Here is a 20959-nt window from a genome sequence, read left to right on the forward strand (position 1 = left end):
CACAGCAGTGGCCACCGATCCGTCTAGTGGGTGGAAGGCCCGTCTTGGAACAATTAAAGCCTGGGGACCCGTAAAACACGGCATAGATCCCCAGGCGAGGCGGAAGCGAGTTCGCCACCGTCTTTTCAGTCAGTGGCCAGCTCCCATCCGCCCAATGTAAAATCCAGCCCTATGACTCTAAGAGGTACTCCAAAATTGTGTACTAAAGTCAGGCATAAATTAAACCTGGGTTTGCCTATAATTTTCTAGGAAAAAAAGAAACATTGCTAATTGTTACTTTACCAGCAGTAACAGAGCTTATCAGGAAGTGAAGAGTAATTTTGGAAACAAAAATTGTCAAATCTATAATACCATGGTTAATATGGCACTAAAATCAAATCTCATTAGTTTAGATATATCCAATGGTAAAAAAAAGCTAGTGGGAAGAGTTCATTTTGTACCAATTGCTTTAGAAAATTGCTGATTTTTTTCATCAATTCTTGGGCAGCTAATAGCTCATCAATCAGGGTCTTTGGACTGATAGGCTACTCTGGTCATCAACTGGCACCAGGATCTGAGATCATTGCAAATAGTAGTAGTCACAACTTCAAACCAGCCTGAAGGTCACTCCAGAATCACCTTATCCCAGAAAACCATCCGACTGGCTAGGAAAGCAGCTTTTAAAGCATCACGGAAAATTCAGCCAAGAATTTTTATAACTTGTTTATATAAATGCAGAGTACTTTGTAGAACAAGTATTCCCCCATAGGTTTCTTCCACAGTAAAGCAAAGCATGTTTTTAGCCAAAATGAATTCAATACTGCGAATGTTGGAAATCTGAAATAAAAACAAGAAATGCTGGAACCACTCAGCAGGTCTGGCAGCATCTGTGGAAAGGGTTCCGAAGAAGGGTCACTGACCCGAAATGTTAACTCTGCTTCTCTTTCCACAGATGCTGCTAGACCTGTGAGTGGTTCCAGCATTTCTTGTTTTTATTTCAATACCAACTGACTTCTGCTTCAGTTCAAAATATTTCACAATGATACGCAGGGTGAATAGGGTATCATTTTTTACTGTGTCAAAAGCTCTATGCTTTGAGTATCATAGAGATCTCTAATTAAAGTGAGTGATAGAAAACTGTGAAAGGAAAATCAGTAGTCCATTTACCTAATTTTTGTGAACTACCATCTCTTTCCTCTCCCCATTTATTGTGCTCAAAAAAATAAAGCGAAAGATTGTAATATCAGTCATACCTTCATAATCACATTTGAGTGGCTCTTTTTTCATTAATTATATTTATTAAGCTTCTTTTGCAACTCCTGTTGAGTCAACTCGGGATATTGCAAGTACTTTAAAAGTCTCTAATTTCAAAAATATGGAACACAATTTTTCTACATTATTTCCCAATATCCTGTGCAACCTTGGTAAAACTTCACACACCTCATTCAAAGTTAAATATACAGATCAACAGATTGAAAAGAAATGCAAGTTTCCCCATATTTCACAAATTTCAAGAAAGATGGTGGAACAAACTATGCTAAAAGAAATTTAAATAATGGAATTTTTACCTTATTTCACATTACAGCAATTGCAGTATAAAAATACCCGGTAAGAATTCCATTTAAGTAGTATAGGCAGGCACAAAGCTTTAACTGTGTGAGAAACGTAGCCCACTTGATAATAATTTACACCAAGTCAAACTCTGAAGAAGTAAGTTTATTTAACGGTCTTGCAAGATCGGGTGTCCTACAAGCAGGCACACCGATCAACATATTCAGTTCATGTTTATACAATACAAATCCATTTGTCCACGCCTTTATTTTACATTATTGGTTATAACATATTATGACACTAACCTATCCTATGGTTGCTACAGTCTCCTCCTCTGTTTACTTCTCCCCCTACTCTAACTTTCTAGCCCCTAACTCTTGTTTTTGTTTTACCTTATTTGGCTCTCCATTATGTGTTTTAACTTGCAGCTGTCAGCCTTTATCTTAGTGGGGCAGTTTCTTATTCACTACATCCGTTGTTCTAACTCTTGCTGTTTCTCTGTTATCTGCCTAAGCACAATTTTTAAGTGATGTACTGTCCCAAGGTCTCCACTTCCATACCCTTATCAATTCTCTTTGTCAGTGATGTACTGTCTTAAGGTCTCCACATACCCTTATTAGTTCTCTTTTTCAGTGATTTCATTATGTTGTGCACAAATGACTTCTTGGTAACTTTCCACAAGCTGTAGAAACAACATTTCAGTATTTCTTTTTCTCACAATTCCCCCTTTTCTTTTACTTAATCCTTGTTGTTTTCTACATACTGCGGAGGGTTCTCATATGTCCTCTCAAATCCTCTGAGCATTATTTCAGCCGCCTTTTCAATGTCTGTATCTCCGTTGATACTATCCACTTTGTCATTACCTAACAGGTATATACTTTCTTCCTGGCCTCTTTGTATTGACATCTGCTTCGTCAAAGCTGTCTCAATCAATCGCTGTGTCAGCCCTCTTACACAAGGAATAATACAACACCCGATGGCTATTAGTATTCCGACAACCATGATCAGGGAGGTAAAAACCGAGATTATCATGCCTTTCCATTTTCCAAACCAGGATTCAAGCCACCCTGTCAGGGAAGTGTCTGCTCCTGAATTTTCAGCCATCTCCTCTGCTAAAGTTGTTAACCCTTGCAGTGCTCGGGTGATTGAACCATCGGGTGCTGTGTTATTTGGGATAAATGTGCAACATTTCCCTCCTAACATTATACACACACCTCCTTTTTCTGCTAAGATCATTTCTAGAGCCAGTCGATTTTCCCAAGCCATTCTACTAGTGGCATCTAATTGTTCAGCTATACCTTTTACCGCATCTCTAGTATAATTTATAAATCTTTGTTGGTTGTAATAAATATAATTTATCCAATCTACATTTTTGTTAATAGTGACCCACCAAAACAAAGACTCGAAACCGGCGGTTATTTGGTTTCAGGCCTTGAATTCATCAGGTACCCCTCTTGGGACCCCTATGGAATCCATGTATACCTGGTCGTCAAAAGAGTTCGCTATCACTTCCCTTTTACCCCTTTCCCTCGTTATTATCTTTTGTTTCTCAAATGCCAAGGTGAATGGTATTGCCAATTGAACAATTGCGCACGTCCCCTTCCACTGGGAGGGTAGGGTCTGTCTCAGGATTTTTCCTCCGCAATACCACCATAAATCCGCTCTGGGAACATTCAGTGATGAGTAGTTCCCTCCCCTGACTCTTCCAGTTACGTCCTCAGTCTCTATGCATGACTTCAACTCTCCCATATTGCTGGTTAGCTCCGCACCGTGTCGACGTACGCATGATGTGTGATTCACACCGGTGGCTAAAAATGAAGGGGGAGTCCTTGAATCCTTTTTCTCTAGGGGAGGGAACATTATTGACAAGGATATGCAAGTTTGAATACCCCAAGCCGTCTTATCCTGATATAGGGCTAACATGCCTTCCATGCCCTTTCGGTCACGCTCCCACCCCAGCGGGAAAGGTACTACTTGAGCTCTCGGTCTACCAGATGCACAAGCATAGCAATTGTTTTTGTTCAAACTTTTTACAGGTAATTTTATCCATTCTACCCAGACATTTGTGTCCCCGTAACCGGTTTCTATCTCAATTGTCTTTCTCAAGTCTTTTACCTCTATTATTTTTACTATGTTAGGATCGTTATGAGAGGTCCCTTTTAGTTTGTTAGATGGTTTACCAATCTTATCTATTGTTACCTGAAAACAACATTTTAATTCACCTTTCTTTTTCCCTTCTCTAACTGTTACTCCAAACACCTTGTTGTCTAATTGGAAGTGGGTAATACAAAAACATCCAACCCATTTTATTTCCTGGCTACTTTTGAAAAGAAAGAGAGAAGGCACACAATATTACAGACAGTATTTCCGCGCTCGCGCCGTTATATTAAAACAAAAGTTCGTTACTCATAGTCTTTTTAGCTTTATTTTCAATGGTTCTTCTGTTAATTCGGTTGTCCAAGTTCCTTCCTCGGCCGGGGTTGTACCGGCCCCTTGATTCTTGTGTAGTGGGTCCAACCTCTTTCTGCCGTTCTTATGGCTGTTTCAGTGGTTAGGAGAGTCTGGTATGGTCTTTCCCAGTTCAGTTGTAGTTTAGTCTCTTTCCACGATTTCACCAGAACCCAATCTCCTGGTTGGATCTTGTGCACTGCAAATTCGAGAGGTGGTGTCTGTGCTAACAGGCCTTGCTTCCTGAGGAATGACAATGAGGAAGACAACGCCAGTATATAGTTCTTTAGAAACGAATCTTTAGTTTCTAAGGTTGGCATCTCGCCCCTGGTTCCCATATAGGGTACTCCGAATAGCATTTCATAGGGGGACAGTCCCACATCTTTTCTAGGGGCTGTCCGAATTCTGAGTATCGCTATAGGTAAACATTTTGTCCAGGGTAACCTTGTTTCAAGTATCAGTTTGGACAGGTGTTTCTTTAAGGTCTGATTTATTCTTTCCACCCGCCCTGAAGAGGGAGGGTGCCAAGGGGTATGGAAGTCCCATTGGATTCCCAATCCCCTAACTATTTCTTGTAATAGCTTCGAGGTAAAATGACTTCCTTGGTCTGAAGTGCTGTGGCTGCCACAGCTTGCACACACTCTGGCCATCCCTTTTAGCTATTTCATTGTGGTTTCTGCCACTTAAAATCAAAGCTCAGCAAAGCTACTATTCTTAACTTGGCTATATTTCCCATTAAGCATAGTGCCATGCCTTTCTGCTCACTTCCACATTCCCCCCTTTTATCATTCTATGATAACCTTCTCTCTCTACTGATCAACTTATATATGATTATATATATATTCACTAGGATTATGTGGATCCATTTACTCAAATAACATTTAAACAGTATAATATAAAAGCAAATATAAAAAACTCAGCAACTGCTGAATCAGAAGGGTAGGCTGAGCCACCCTCTAACAAGGGGGCGTGTATTAGCCTGGTCGGTATGTTTTTCATTCTAACTTTGTCATGTCTGGGTGATAAGAAGAGTGCTGTTGAAGTATAATGTCTCTCTCTCTCTCTCTCTCTCTCTCTCGCTGTACCAGCTGCAAGGCCAAGTTGCCTCTGCAGCCCTGAAGTTATGAAGTCATTTCTGATAAGCTGTCCCTCCCTACAGCACTGAAGCTAGCTTGTTAGCAGTACATGACTGATTAATTGTTTCAGGGTAGGCTGAGCCACCCTCTAACAAGGGGGCGTGTATTAGCCTGGTCGGTATGTTTTTCATTCTAACTTTCCCCTAGGATTGTCATGTCTGGGTGATAAGAAGAGTGCTGTTGAAGTACAATGTCTCTCTCTCTCTCTCTCTCTCTCTCTCTCTGTACCAGCTGCAAGGCCAAGTTGCCTCTGCAGCCCTGAAGTTATGAAGTCAGCTAGCTTGTTAGCAATACATGACTGATTAATTGTTTCATCTTAAATGTTCCCATGTAATTCTGTTCTTAAAAATTCTAAAATCTAAATTCTGTTCTCACAGTCCCCCTTTTGATTCTTCAAAACCTGTGTAAAAATCATTCTCTTGATCCCACCTAGGTGCCTTTAATGGTCTCTATTTGTCTAGAAACAGCCTTCAACACCCAGAGGGGTCGCACTCAATACGTCGCCTGCTTGTGCCATAAGAGGGGCCTGCGGTAACTCTGTAAAGGCATACGTTTTGCAGGGGCTTCAACTACTTGTTTACAACAATGCCTTTTACTATCAGATTTCTAAGGTCTTTCATCTGGCCCCTATGGCCGATATTATTGTTCTGCCACTGCGGGTCTTGATTAGGGTATTTTTGTTCAGCTGGTTCGTTTCCCCCTACCCCGGGAGGGTTTTCTCTTTCCCAAATTTTCAGGGGTCTTCTACGAGGACTTTCATTTCCTTTTTAAACACTCTTACCTCTCCTGACGTTAATGGTGCACTAACAAATCCAATTTCATTATTTCCTATTGGTACCTCTCTCAAGGGCATCATTGTCTTAGGAGACTCTCTGTCTCTATCGTCGTCGTTATCGTCGGGTTTAGGGGTGGTCCTTCTTGCTGTCCTTAGATCATATTTGGGTCTTTTTCTCCTTGGTTTTTGACTCTAAATCCCAATACTCCAACATCCGTCCCAATGGACTTTCTGGAGGGATGTTGCCGGCAGACTTTCCTTGTCTCCCATCGTCTTCCTTTTTAGACGATTTATTTCCCATGGTTAACTGAAGGGTCTTATACCCGGCAGTATTCACCTCCTAACTGAAGGGTCTTGTACCCTACGGTATTCACCTCCTAGCTGAAGGGTCTTATACCTTACGGTATTCACCTCCTAACTGAAGGGTCTTATACCATACAGTACTCACCTCCTAGCTGAAGGGTCTTATACTGCCCCCCAGTATTCACCTCCTAACTGAAGGGTCTTGTACCTTACGGTATTCACCTCCTAGCTGAAGGGTCTTATACCTTACGGTATTCACCTCCTAACTGAAGGGTCTTATACCCTACGGTACTCACCTCCTAGCTGAAGGGTCTTATACTGCCCCACAGTATTCTCCTAACTGAAGGGTCTTGTACCCTACGGTACTCACCTCCTAGCTGAAGGGTCTTATACTGCAGTACTTAGAAGGTCTTATCCTACAGTTAACCAGTATTCACCTCCTAACTGAAGGGTCTTATACCTTACGGTATTCACCTCCTAGCTGAAGGGTCTTATACTGCTCCACAGTATTCACCTCCTAACTGAAGGGTCTTGTACCCCACGGTATTCACCTCCTAGCTGAAGGGTCTTATACCTTACGGTATTCACCTCCTAACTGAAGGGTCTTATACCATACAGTACTCACCTCCTAGCTGAAGGGTCTTATACTGCAGGACTGTAAAATTCACTCCTCAAGGACTTTTGGTACTTAGAATGTCTTATCCTACAGTTAACCAGTATTCACCTCCTAACTGAAGGGTCTTATACCTTACGGTATTCACCTCCTAGCTGAAGGGTCTTATACTGCCCCACAGTATTCACCTCCTAACTGAAGGGTCTTGTACCCTACGGTATTCACCTCCTAGCTGAAGGGTCTTATACCTTACGGTATTCACCTCCTAACTGAAGGGTCTTATACCATAAAGTACTCACCTCCTAGCTGAAGGGTCTTATACTGCCCCACAGTATTCACCTCCTAACTGAAGGGTCTTGTACCCCACGGTATTCACCTCCTAGCTGAAGGGTCTTATACCTTACGGTATTCACCTCCTAACTGAAGGGTCTTATACCATACAGTACTCACCTCCTAGCTGAAGGGTCTTATACTGCAGGACTGTAAAATTCACTCCTCAAGGACATTTGGTACTTAGAAGGTCTTATCCTACAGTTAACCATAAGTCACCAAGATAATACTTAAAAGTCGTTTTTCTTACCTTGGTCCGTGCACGGAGTTGCCTGACTTCACGTGTGTACCTGCCGCACTAAATACTCGTTCAGAGTGACTTCCCTAGGATCATTTTCAGTCGATTACTCGGGTCCGCTACCAACGAGAGAAACGAGACCGTTTTTAAATTAACGGGACGCGTCTTCTTGTCTGTCGTCGGCCGCGGTCCCGGCAATGATGAAGAGATCCCGGACGAGCCCCCAATTGTGAGAAACGTAGCCCACTTGATAATTTACACCAAGTCAAACTCTGAAGAAGTAAGTTTATTTAACGGTCTTGCAAGATCGGGTGTCCTACAAGCAGGCACACCGATCAACATATTCAGTTCATGTTTATACAATACAAATCCATTTGTCCACGCCTTTATTTTACATTATTGGTTATAACATATTATGACACTAACCTATCCTATGGTTGCTACAGTCTCCTCCTCTGTTTACTTCTCCCCCTACTCTAACTTTCTAGCCCCTAACTCTTGTTTTTGTTTTACCTTATTTGGCTCTCCATTATGTGTTTTAACTTGCAGCTCAGCCTTTATCTTAGTGGGGCAGTTTCTTATTCACTACATCCGTTGTTCTAACTCTTGCTGTTTCTCTGTTATCTGCCTAAGCACAATTTTTAAGTGATGTACTGTCCCAAGGTCTCCACATACCCTTATTAGTTCTCTTTTTCAGTGATTTCATTATGTTGTGCACAAATGACTTCTTGGTAACTTTCCACAAGCTGTAGAAACAACATTTCAGTATTTCTTTTTCTCACAACTGGACTAAAAAAACTTGTTAAAAAAGGAAGATCAATCAGTTACCACGTGCCTTTTGACATCAGCACGCTGTGCAGTTTTCAGCGTCCCATTATAACAAGGCCATCAAAGTCATGCAGCATAGGATAATGCCAAGAACAGAAAACCGTAGTTATGAGGAAATTGGAAATGGCTTGGGGGAGGGGTTGGAAAATGGGTGGAGTTGGAGATGGCTGGAAAGGGGGGGGGGGAATTGGAGATGGTTGGGAAGGAAAGTCGGAGATGGGCGAGTGTGGGGGGTGGGGGGGTAGTTGGCGTTGGAAATGGCTGGTTGTTGGAGGGAGGGAGGAGAGAAGTTGGAGATGGCTGGAAAGGGGAGGGAGTTGGAGATGGCTGGATGGTGTTGGGGAATTGAGAGATGGTGGGTGGAGGAAGTCAGTGTTAGCATGGGGAGCGGGAAGGAGTCAGAGATGACAACGGTGGGGGAATCAGAGATAGCGAGTGCGAGGCGGCGGCGGGGGAAGGGGAAGTCAGAATTTGAGACGTCAGGACCATGGTTGGCTTGCGCGGCTGAGGTATAAACTCCTGCTTCTCCTGTCCCACAACCCTTCTCGCCTCCTTTTATCTGTCAAGATTCCTGAACCCTGGTAGGTTAAAAGTTAAAAAGCACTTCAAAGGTTTTACTGAACTACCCGCCACCTGACAGTGAACCGGTTGCCCGCCCCAAAACCTGCCTTTGTTAAAACCAGATGACAGCGGGTTGAAGTCAGGTTTGAAATTTTCTTACCTCCCCATCCGCCCCCAACCCACCCATCTTTAGGGGTTAAAATTGCCCCCAAGATGTTATTCATTAATAACGGTCACCGCAAGTGCAGACAGGGGTTATGAGAAATGTCTTTCTGCAGACACATAACTATTACTCCTGTGTCAAACTGGCAATTAGCCCTTAATCGTTAAGCTAACACAACCTAGTGACTTCTGAAGCAAATCATTTAATTGTTTCTGCATGCAAAAGGAACATACAATACAAACATGTTTTTGCTTTTGAAAGAAGACTGTCCAGAAGATAGATTACCATTAAATTACTAACAGTTCCACAGAATAAAATGAGTTGAAGAAATTAACAATTTGTTTACTGGCCAATTTACAGTAAAGCAAACACAAAGAAACAAACATGCAGCTTTATCAAGGCTGTCCAAGAGTTTATCATTAGAATATTTCCACTTTAAAATCAGAGCTTCCAATTGACATTATTGGTGCTTGGGATGAATCTTTCTCACAGTACTTACCAGTCAGTCAGTCCTTGTATAAACCAAGTACATAGTTATTCAAATGATGGACTTCTTCGAACATATTTTCAGAAGACAAATCAAGCTGATCTTTATTCTGTACAGGACAAGCTACATTGTGGCTGTAAAATGAACCAACTTTCTAAAATTTTAAATTTGTAAGGGTAAACCATATAGCCAGAATTTAACAGTACAATAAGAAAACATTAATGTGACAATTCCATGTGTTAAAATTTCAATTAAAGTCAAAAGGAAATTATGCAAATTACCAGACAAATACATGCATGTCATTTGGTCTCAATTTTAAATAAATGACATATCTAACAAGTTTTCATTATGGCTTCTTATATTAACGTAATATTTCTTTAATATTCCTCATCAATGCATATCTAAAGGAAACAATGAATAGCAATATTTCAGCAAAACTTTATTTCCCCACACAGGTGTACTGACAACTTTATATCACTTTTCCAGTGGAGAAATGCATATGGAATAGGAAAGCTATATGCATCTTAATTATTTGTGATAAACACAGTGGGGTGGACAGGAGGAGCAAAACAAAAGGGGGCATTTCATATCGAAAACATTAAATTCCTTCTCCACTCATATCAGTGTTCAATGGATGTATTAAAATTTTCCCCATCACCTACAGGCTCCTGCGTTTTTAGTAAAATCATAGAAATCTCTAAAACAGCTTGAAGCACAGTGTGAAATAGTCCCCATTTTACTCCTAATGGGTAGGAATATATTACAACATTTTCTAATTAAAAGTATAATAAATTATTTAGTTTTTGATAAGTTAACACATACAATGCAAAGACATAGAATTACAATGGAGACCATAAATGTTGCGAGCATATGCTGTTTAATTTATTAGATTGAGATTTCATTAAAGCCCTTTAGCCTCTCCTATAATCTTTCATATTCTATACAAACCCTTCCCTGTTGAACCATACATTAAAAAAAATTAACTGACATCGTATGGTGCCATTTGTTCTACTAAGGACCATGCTGTGCACACTGCTGATGTGGGCACATTCTGGTACAGGAAAATTACATAAGAACCAATCCTGCCTTGGAGATCTTTTTTGTCACAACATCAGATGTTTTCAGGTGACCAATCCAGCTGCAGTGCAGTATTTAGGGGTCTGTGGCACAAGCACCAAGAGTTCGAAGGAAAACACCAAAAGGCACTACAGAAATAGCAGATAGTTAAAATAGACCATAAAAGGCAATTGGGGAGCCATTCACCAAACTACTCCAAACTCCACGCTTGGCACAGTTGGGCTGGAATTATACCAACCTTTTGGAGTCAGGCTGGGTGGTGGTGGTGGTGGGGGGGTGTGGTGTGGTGCGGTAAAATGGCGGCAAAAGGCATCGGGAGAAAAACCTGATGCGCTTCTGCTGCCATGGGATATTACGAAAGGCAGGAACAGCAGCAGCTCGGCCGCCTTCTGCCCATTATACCATGCCACCAAGATTTTGAGCCTCAGAACGCACCCAACCCCCACCCCCACCGGTTGCATGGAGAGACCACCAGATGCATCAAGGTGGCGTCCCAGCCGCCTTCCTTTCCCTCGGATCCACGGTCACTCCCGTGCTCCAATACTGCCGCAGGAGGGTGCTGGGGCCTGCACACCTGTCACTAGCATATCAAAACATACCTTACCGGCCCTTTAGCACACCTCAACATGGAGGTGCCTTCTCCTTTTCCTTGCAGCCTCAGCATCGGCCACCTCTATCAGTGGTGCTGCCATGCTGCTAGCCCTCTGATTGGGCCAGCAACTTTGACAGACAGGCTGTCATCCCTAATTGGACGGCGGTCCCACTGGCAGCCTCTTAATTGGCCGCCACTGGTAAAATCCCCTCCACAGTCCTGCCATTCGACCCTGCAGGCCTAGCACCTGCATTTGGTCCCAGCAGCATGCCAGTTAAATTTCAGCCCTGGTGTCCAAAAGGGCACCTGGAACTATCCTGTGATGATGACATGAATTAATATTCAGTGGTGACACTTGTACCGCTCAAAGCCTACGGAGAACAGCATAGACCTACTGGACCTACTACCGTTCTCCTATGGCACTTCAGTGAGAAAATCACTAGCCTTCATTAGAGATGGTGGTTGCCCTCTGGATACTGTCCAAGACTGAAAAGATGTTATTCCTCTTGTGAATGCCTTGATATTGATCAGTAATAGGATCTCCTTCATGGTGCATGGGGAAAGAAGACTGCAGCTAATTTATCTCAATCCATGTCAAACAGAATGGTGACTGGGACATAAGTTACAATACCAATCTGAGATTACAGAAAGTTTCACAGACTTTAGACCACCATCAAGTACAGTGCCAAAAGGTATGGCTTTCCTTTTCATGCCTGATCTCATTGGTGGTAGCTTTCAGAGGTCAAGGAATATCATTTTAATCCAAATAAGATGAGTAACAATGACTGATTTTACTAATGCTATGCATCAAAGTGCCTTCACCCACCCCTCCAGTGACTTCATATGTAATACTTGTAATTGGATCTGCAAATCAAGATTTGGTTTATCAATGTCATCAGTCTAGACGGTGAACAACCAGTCTCCTAACTGAACACTCATCTGTTGAAGTGATGGGAGAATCCAACGCATCAGAGAGTGCTGCAATGTATGGGCTGCCAATATGCAGTACCACTGCGGCAGATATAAAGCCCACACATACAGATGCTACAGAGATTCAGATATTGCTTAGAAAGCTATTGTTGCCATCTGCTACAGAGAACTTTGAGCAATGCTTGAAGCCAGCCAAGGTAGTGGCCATTTTATTTTTTAAATGGCGGAGAGGAAGTTAAAAAGACAAATAAAATGAAAAAGATATTACAAGTGTGTTTTCTTTTGAAGATGACAGGGAAAATATCTAAAGAAACTGAAGAGAACAAAGTTGGTACTGACTGCCCTATAATGGGCTACTAGAGAGTAAGATTTGCTTGCAAGATTTACCCTGTGCTCAGAAAAGCAAACGGACACTTCAGGTTAGCTTAAGTCCTTACATACTCCATGGAAAGTAGCTGGCTACAGGCATACAATACTATAATTCAGATATCTAAAGTTTTAAAAGGGAGATCATCCTTTACATATTTTCTCCTACAACAGATCATGGCCTGGTACCAACTAATCTATCAATGTATGAATGCCATAATCTACAGGAACAGGAATCTAGTTCTTATTGGTTCATTGGTTGAATACATCATATTGGTTAGGAATAGACTGTAGAACAGCAATGTCCAAGGTAATATCTCTAGACTGTACTGAGTTTGCTGATCTCAGGTGTGGCTATAGTGGAAGCATTTATCAACTTTTTTCCCCAGTCACTATCTAGTGAGTCCTGCGAAGGACTGCGGGTGCATAGATAGGATCAAATTCAGTTGTAATATATGCTACAAGGTTGAAAAAATATATTCACTTTATTCAATTATCCAATATTCACTTTCTAGGCTCATAGCTGATGAATACTCACATAGGTGAGGTACCAGAAGGCTGCTGGCATATTAGAAACCATATTCCTTTCTGAGTCTCCATTATCAGAAGGGAGAGAAGGGAAAAAAAGGCTAGTATGGCAGAATAGAGGAAAAAAACTTATGACACAAACCTTAAGTACCAGAAACTGTTTACAGAGGGTTTGGTCTTCCTGTCTGAACAACAAATATTAATAACAGAAACCACAGACTACAATTTGTTGTTCATTGACGTTGGCAAACATATTCTTAACATGCTTGCATAACATTCCTCGAATCTCTACATTGAGGTATCAACCTTTTTTTAAAAAATGAATTTATGCCTCATTTAAATTAAGACAGATGCCAGAAGGCACATTAGCAATCACCCACTACAGCCACACAGTAACTGTCAGCCTCATATCATTATGGTATAATTCTTTTATCAATTGAGATTGTCAAAATTAAAGCACACAACAGTCATCCAGATTTCAATAGTCAGGTAAGGTGCAATTGCATAGCTAGCAAAATTTAAGAAACAGGCCATGAAAACATTTTAGTAAAAATGAATCTTTTTTTGATTAGCTTAATTCTGTACTAAACGTAACAGATGGAAAATCTGGTCAGGTATCAACAAAGTTGGAGTCATTTTATGCTAGCTAAACAATTGTCAAAAGGTACATGAAACACAATACAAGAAGCCACAGATGCACAAACTCTGGTTCTACTTTGGTCAATGGCCATTCAATATATTGTTTTCATTTGATCTGAAGAAGTTATCATCCTTCATACACTGGTGTTCTGGCAGATCTAGTTTCTCCTTTGCCTCAGAAATGTCACTGTAAATGGCTGTAATCAGAGAATCTGAAACAAGGTGAAATTTAAAAAATGAACTAACAAAAGCTGCAAGAAAGATTTAAAAACAAAAAAGTATCAAATGATAGACAGTGTTGGGTATAAAAATTGTTCAGAGCAACAATGCCTTTCTGCAATGAAAAACCTGTCACTGAATATTCACTTCTATTTATATACAAATTATAGTTAAATTTCTATTTGAAAATAATGTAGGAACTTAAGAAACCCAAAACATTACCCGCCAAAAGAAAAGGGACGCCCTAACAGGTTCGGGGGAAAAAAAGTAATCATGCATATAGCTGACTATTACATATTGGTTTGTCATGATCACCCATTGTGTCGAGAGAAGTGCAGCATTATTATACATCACACAAGTTGCAGAAAAAAAACTGAAGTGCCAATACACAATTTACAAGCTTCTGCTTTATGCCTTTAAAATTTCCACCACTTTTCACATCATTATTAATTTTCTGTAAATAACTGTGTATTAGTAAGACAAAAGGACATTGAGGGCAGGGGAAGAAATTGTGTGCGTTACAAGGACCCAGAATTTGCTGTGGTAATGCTGGCGAAACTGTCAGCATTCACCAACATTACTCCATTGAAACATACAGCAAGTTCGGGAGTCCGCAAATGCTCAAAGTAATGGGGAAGCTGCTCTGAGTCGATGCTCCTCCATAGGGTGTGCTGTAGAGGTTCCCACAGACAGCAAGCTCCATTGCAATCATAATTTGATGAAAACCTCCACTTCCATATTGTTACTTTTGCTGTAAAAACCCTTGAAAAAGTTACATCTTGTTGAATGGGATGTAGCTTAGTTTTTAAACAGCGTATTAACTTCAGAATTACTGCTAAGCACACTTACTGGCTCTGAAAAGCTAATTTTAAATATTTGAGGATTGTCAAATTTCTCCAAAAATGATTTTAAAAATTGTACATTTAAAAAATCTTTATTTTGGCTTCTATCTTAAAACAATAGTAATCACTTCTTTCACTAGCTGAAAATGTAAAATAAAAGTGAAAGATATTAAGCGTTTTTAATTTTATGGATTGCTGCTGGAATACTTCTTTCTTAGAACAATGCATTGTGGAAGCAACCAAAGAACAGGCTATTTTAGATCTGGTAATTTGTAATGAGACAGGATTAATTAATGATCTCATAGTAAAGGATCCTCTAGGGAACAGTGATCATAACATGAAAATCTAAATGTGAAATTGAGGGCAAAAAACTTGGGTCTGAAACTAGCGACTCGAATAAAGGCAATTAAAAAAGCTGTGAAGACAGAGTTGACTAAAGTGAACTGCGAAAATAAATTTTAACGTAATACAGTAAATAAACAGACACTTAAGGAGATATTTTATAATTCTGAACTAGAAAGACTCTCCATGAAGGATGAACCATCCGAGGCCAAAGGAAGTTAAGAATAGTATCAAATTAAAAGAAAAGGTATATAATGTGGCAGGAGAGAACAATAGGAAAATTTTAGAAACCAGTAAAGGATGACTAAAAGAAGAAAAGGGACAGAGTTAACTAGCAAGAATTATAAAAACTGACAGGAAGAGCTTCCACAAGTATATAAAAAGGAAGAGAATAGCTAAACTAAATGCTGGACACTTGGAGGATGAGACTGGGGATTTAATAATGGGAAACAAGGAAATGGCAGAGACTTTGAATATTTTGTATCTGTCTTCAAGGTAGAAGATACTAAAAGCATCCCAATGACAGTAGAAAATCAAGAAGTAAAAAAAGAGGGAGGAACTTAAAACAATCACTCGAGAAAAAGTACTAGGCAAACTAATGGAACTAAAGGCTGACAAGTCCCCTGGACCAGATGGCCTGCAACCTAGGGCCTTGAAAGAAGTGGCTGCAGAGATAGTGGATGCATTGGTTGTAATCCTCCAAAATTCCTTAGATTCTGGAAAGCTCCCAGCAGTTTGGAAAACCCCAAATTCAACAGCCCTATTCAAGAAAGGAGGGAGACAGAAAACAGGGAACTAAAGGATAGTTAGCCTAACATTTGTCATTGGAAAAATGCTGTAATCCATTATTAAGGAAGTAGTAGTGGGACATTTAGAAAATCATAATGCAATCAAGCAGAGTCAAACTTGAAAGAAAATCATGTTTGATAAATTTATTAAGAGTTTTTTTGAGGATGTAACGAACAGAATGGATAAATGGGAATCAGCAGATATATTGTTTTTGGATTTCCAAAAGGCATTTGATAAGGTACTACATAAAAGGATTACTGCACAGGTTAAGAGTTCATGTGGTTGGGGATAATAAATTAGCATGGAAAGCGAATTGGCCAACTAACAGAAAACAAAGTTGGGATAAATGGGTCATTTTTAGGTTGGCAATTAGTAGAGTGCCACAGGGATCAGTGCTGGAGCCTCAACTATTTACAATCTATATTAATGACTTGGATGGAGGGACCGAGTGTATTGTAACCAAATTTACTGATGATACAAAGATAGGCAGGAAAGCAAGTTGCGAGGAGGTCACAAAGAGTCAGCAAAGAGATATATAGATTAAGTGAGTGGGTAAAAATTTTGCAGATGGAGTATAACGTGGGAAAATGTGAGGTTATCCACTTTAGTAGTAAGAACAGAAAAGCAAAATCTTATTTAAATGGAGAGACACTAGAATGCTGTAGTGCAGAGGGATCTGAGTGCCCTTGTCTATGAAACTCAAAACGTAAGCATGCAGGTACAGCACACAATTAAGAGGGCAAACAGAATGTTGCCATTTATTGCAAGGGGGATGGAGTATAAAATTAAGGAAGTCTTGCTACTACTATAGAGGGTGTTGGCAAGATCACAATTAGTGCAGTGTGGAGAGTTTTGGTCTCCTTATTTAAGGAGGGGTATACTTGCATTGGAAGCAGTTCAGAAAAGGTTCACTAGGTTGATTCCTGGGAAGATGGGGCTGTCTCATGAGGAAAGGTTCAGCAGGTTGGACCTATACTCATTGGAGTTTAGAAACGTAAGATTCTGATGGGGCTTGACAGGGTAGATGCTGAGAGGATGTTTCGCCTAGTGGGAGAATCGAGAACTAGGGGTATAGTTTCAGAAGAAATCGCCCATTTAAGATGGAGATGAGGAGGAATTTCTTCACTCAAAGGGTCCTGAATCTTTGGAATTCTCTACTCCAGACAGCTGTGAAGGCTGAGTTACTGAACATATTCAAGGCTGGGATAGAGAGATTCTTGAATTACAGGGGCGTCAAGAATTATAGGATACAGGTAGGAAAGTGGAGTTAAGGCCACAATCAGATCAGCCATGATCTTACTTAATGGCAGAGCAGGCTAGAGGGAGCCTCCTATTTCTTAGGTTCTTATGTACTTCATTGCGATTCGTGCTTTACCTGCTTGCTGATATCACTTCTGCTGCACGCAAGACATCCCCTTGACCTGGTGCTCGATTTAAACTGCCATTGGGAAAAAGGGGAAACCATGCCACAGAGATGGCTAGATGTTTGTGGGCAGCTTTGTTCAAGCCTTTGCTTTGCCACTGACCGCAAACTTTGGCCAACAATCCTCACTTGCTGTCAAAGCGCTCAACGTTGTTAAATTTTGCACTGTGGAATAGCTATTTTCCTTTGCAAGTAGTTGACAAAATCTGCAACTTATAAAGAAATCATTTGCCACAATGTGACCTACCGTCAAAGCTATCTTCATATTTATCCAATTTCTTCTGCAATTGTTCTATCTGTACTGCTGATAGGAAACACCTGACTCAAAGGATGCACTAAGGTTCCGTCTTCTCTCCCTCTGCTCCTTCGTCAAACCAAGGACATCCTCTACCTCAACATCCCCACTCCTGCTAATTTATTTGCTTAAAAACAATTTGAAGAAACAGATACTTCTGCATGTCTCGTAGTACTGCTCATGCTGACTCAGGATATAGGCATCACTGTCTATAGTATGTCACTTCCATTATTTAACATGCATGCAGTCTTGTTTTATACCTTCACCAGATTGGCAGCACATTTTCTGGTAGGTCTGATGCTGCTCCCTGCATGTTCTACTACACTATTCATTGAACCAGGGTTGGTCATCTGGCATGATGGTAATGGAGGAGTTAGGATTACGGCTAAAATTTGACGCCACCCCAATGAGCAGGATGGTGGCGTAAAATGGAGTGCGAAGCACCGGGAGGCTTTCCCGACCCGCTCCTGTCGACCTTTCCATAGGCCGGGGGGGGGGATCATGGCCCGCCCGCCCCAGGCCAACCAAGGCCCTTAAGTGGCCACTTCTCCCACCGTGGCAAGTGGGTGTCCTGGAGCTGGGAAAAGCCACCTGGGAAAACCAGGCAGCTGTCAAGCATCCCGGGGCAGCCCTCATGCTTGGGCATTCTGTGCCTGATGGAGGGCTGCCCCCTCTACCCCAACCACCCTCAAGACCCAACATGCCCCCCCAAACGACCAACCTTGTCTCGCTGGGGCCTGACCAATTACTCCCAGCGAGGCAACCAAATCTTTTTTTAAAAATTCATTCCTGGGATGTGGGTGTCGCTGGCCAGGCCAGCGTTTATTGCCCATCCCTAATTGCCCTTGAGAAGGTGGTGGTGAGCTGCCTTCTTGAACGGCTGCAGTCCAAGTGGGGTCGGTACACCCACAGTGCTGTTAGGAAGGGAGTTCCAGGATTTTGACCCAGTGACAGTGAAGAAACGGCGATATAGTTTCAAGTCAGGATAGTGTGTGACTTGGAGGGGAACTTGCAGGTGGTGGTGTTCCCATGCATTTGCTGCCCTTGTCCTTCTAGTTGGTAGAGGTCGCGGGTTTGGAAGGTGCTGTCTAAGGAGCCTTGGTGCATTGCTGCAATGCATCTTATAGATGGTACACACTGCTGCCACTGTGCGTCGGTGGTGGAGGGAGTGAATGTTTGTGGATGGGGTGCCAATCAAGCGGGCTGCTGTATGTCCTGGATGGTGTCGAGCTTCTTGAATGTTGTTGGAGCTGCACCCATCCAGGCAAGTGGAGAGTATTCCATCACACTCCTGACTTGTGCCTTGTAGATAGTGGACAGGCTTTGGGGAGTCAGGAGATGAGTTACTCGCCTCAGGATTCCTAGCCTCTGACCTGCTCTTGCAGCCACGGTATTTATATGGCTACTCCAGTTCAGTTTCTGGTCAATGGTAGCCCCTAGGATGTTGATAGTGGGGGATTCAGCAATGATAATGCCGTTGAATGCCAAGGGGAGATGGTTAGATTCTCTCTTGTTGGAGATGGTCATTGCCTGGCACTTGTGTAGTGCGAATGTTACTTGCCACTTATCAGCCCATGCCTGGATATTGTCCAGGTCTTGCTGCATTTCTACACGGATTGCTTTAGTATCTGAGGAGTCAAGAATGGTGTTGAGCATTGTGCAATCATCAGCAAACATCCCCACTTCTGACCTTATGATTGAAGGAAGGTCATTGATGAAGCAGCTGAAGATGGTTGGGCCTAGGACACTACTCTGAGGAACTCCTGCAGTGATGTCCTGGAGCTCAGATGATTGACCTCCAACAACCACAACCATCTTCCTTTGCACTAGGTATGACGTCAGCCAGCGGAGGGTTTTTCCCATGATTCCCATTGATCTCAGTTTTGCTAGGGCTCCTTGATGCCATACTCGGTCAAATGTTGCCTTGATGTCAAGGGCAGTCACTCTCACCTCACCTCGAGTTCAGCTCTTTTGTCCATGTTTGAACCAAGGTTGTGATGAGGTCAGGAGCTGAGTGGCCTTGGCGGAATCCAAACTGAGCGTCACTGAGCAGGTTATTGTTAAGCAAGTGCCGCTTGATGGCACTGTTGATGACATCTTCCATACTTTACTGATGATAGAGAGTAGGCTGATGGGGCGGTAATTGGCTGGGTTGGACTTGTCCTGCTTTTTGTGTACAGGACATACCTGGGCAATTTTCCACATTGCAGGGTAGATGCCAGTGTTGTAGCTGTACTGGAACAGCTTGGCTAGGGGCTCGGCAAGTTTTGGAGCACAGGTCTTCAGTACTATTGCTGGAATATTGTCAGGGCCCATAGCTTTTGCAGTATCCAGTGCCTTTAGTCATTTCTTGATATCACGCGGAGTGAATCGAATTGGCTGAAGTCGGGCATCTGTGATGCTGGGGACTTCAGGAGGAGGCCTTCCTGCCTTCCCAACTCCCAAGCATCTCCTTCAAGCGGGTGGAAGTCCCGCCTTGGAACAATTAAAGCCTGGGGACCCCGTAAAATACAGAAGGGATCCCCAGGCAAGGCGGAAGCTGGTTCGCCATTGACTTTTACGTTGGAGGCAGGCTCCCATCCACCCACTGTTAAATTCCGGCCTATGCCAGACCATGAGGTTACAGATTGTGATGGAATACAATTCTGTTGCTGCGGATGGCCCAGAGAGTCTCATAGATGTCCAGTTTGAAGCTGCTGGTAATCTATCTCACGCAGCATGCTGATAGCGCCATACATGATGGTGTTTGTCCATACTGTGAATATGAGAACTGGTCTTCACTACAACAGGATCTAGAGGAAGGTGTTCTCAGTTACAGGAAGATAGATGGTTCCCACCAACTAGCGGGTAAGATATAGAGGAACAAATGTGCAAGGAAATTACAGAGGAGACTTTAATGATCCTTATATAAACTGGGATAGCAACAGTGTAAAGGGCAGAGAGCGGCAAGAGTTTCTAGCATGTGTTCAGGAAAATATTCTACATCAATAGGGTTCCAGTCCAACAAAGAAGGAGGCATCGCTGGATCTGGTTTATGGGGAATGAGGTGGGTCAAATGAATCAAGTATCAGAAGGACAGCATTTAGGGGACAGTGACCATAGCATCATAAACGTTTAAGTTAGCTATGGAAAAGACAAGAAGCAATCAAATTGGAATCAAAGCTTGGCAGGCAAAATTGTAAATGAACAATGGGCTGTCTTTAAAAAGGGAGACCAGAGAGAGCGAGAGCGAGAAAACAGTGGGAGCAGAGCTTTAAAAAGCTCGCCAAAAGGACAGAGTCGGAGACCAGAGAGAGAGAGAAAACACAGCAGGAGCAGAGCCAAGGAAAAATTGAAAAGTGACATCAGAGTGGTGTCACAGTCAACAGAGAGAGCAGGGAAACAGAAAGCCGCTGGGGTGTGTATACTGGTAAAATTTTTAAATTTAATTTCATCTAAAGCAATCAAATAAAAAATAAAGACTTGATCGATTCAGTAGTGTATAATCTAAAAACTAAAGCAGATT

At 42.0% G+C, this 20959-nt stretch overlaps 1 protein-coding gene across 1 annotated transcript in view; it reads right to left on the minus strand.

Moving 5' to 3' along the window:
- Window positions 1–1682: 1682 nt before the first annotated feature.
- rfk (riboflavin kinase) overlaps window positions 1683–20959 on the minus strand; it is a 42602-nt gene continuing 23325 nt past the window's right edge. The window contains exons 4-5 of the mRNA XM_068029983.1: window positions 7386–13756; window positions 1683–4221 (exon numbers count right to left, since the gene is read on the minus strand). Of these exons, the coding sequence (XP_067886084.1) occupies window positions 13626–13756 (131 nt within the window). The 3' untranslated portion in view covers window positions 1683–4221; window positions 7386–13625. The remainder of the gene's footprint in view (window positions 4222–7385; window positions 13757–20959) is intronic.

The sequence above is a fragment of the Heterodontus francisci genome, chromosome 4 (genome assembly GCF_036365525.1).
Source record: "Heterodontus francisci isolate sHetFra1 chromosome 4, sHetFra1.hap1, whole genome shotgun sequence".
NCBI classification, from domain to species: Eukaryota; Metazoa; Chordata; class Chondrichthyes; order Heterodontiformes; family Heterodontidae; genus Heterodontus; species Heterodontus francisci.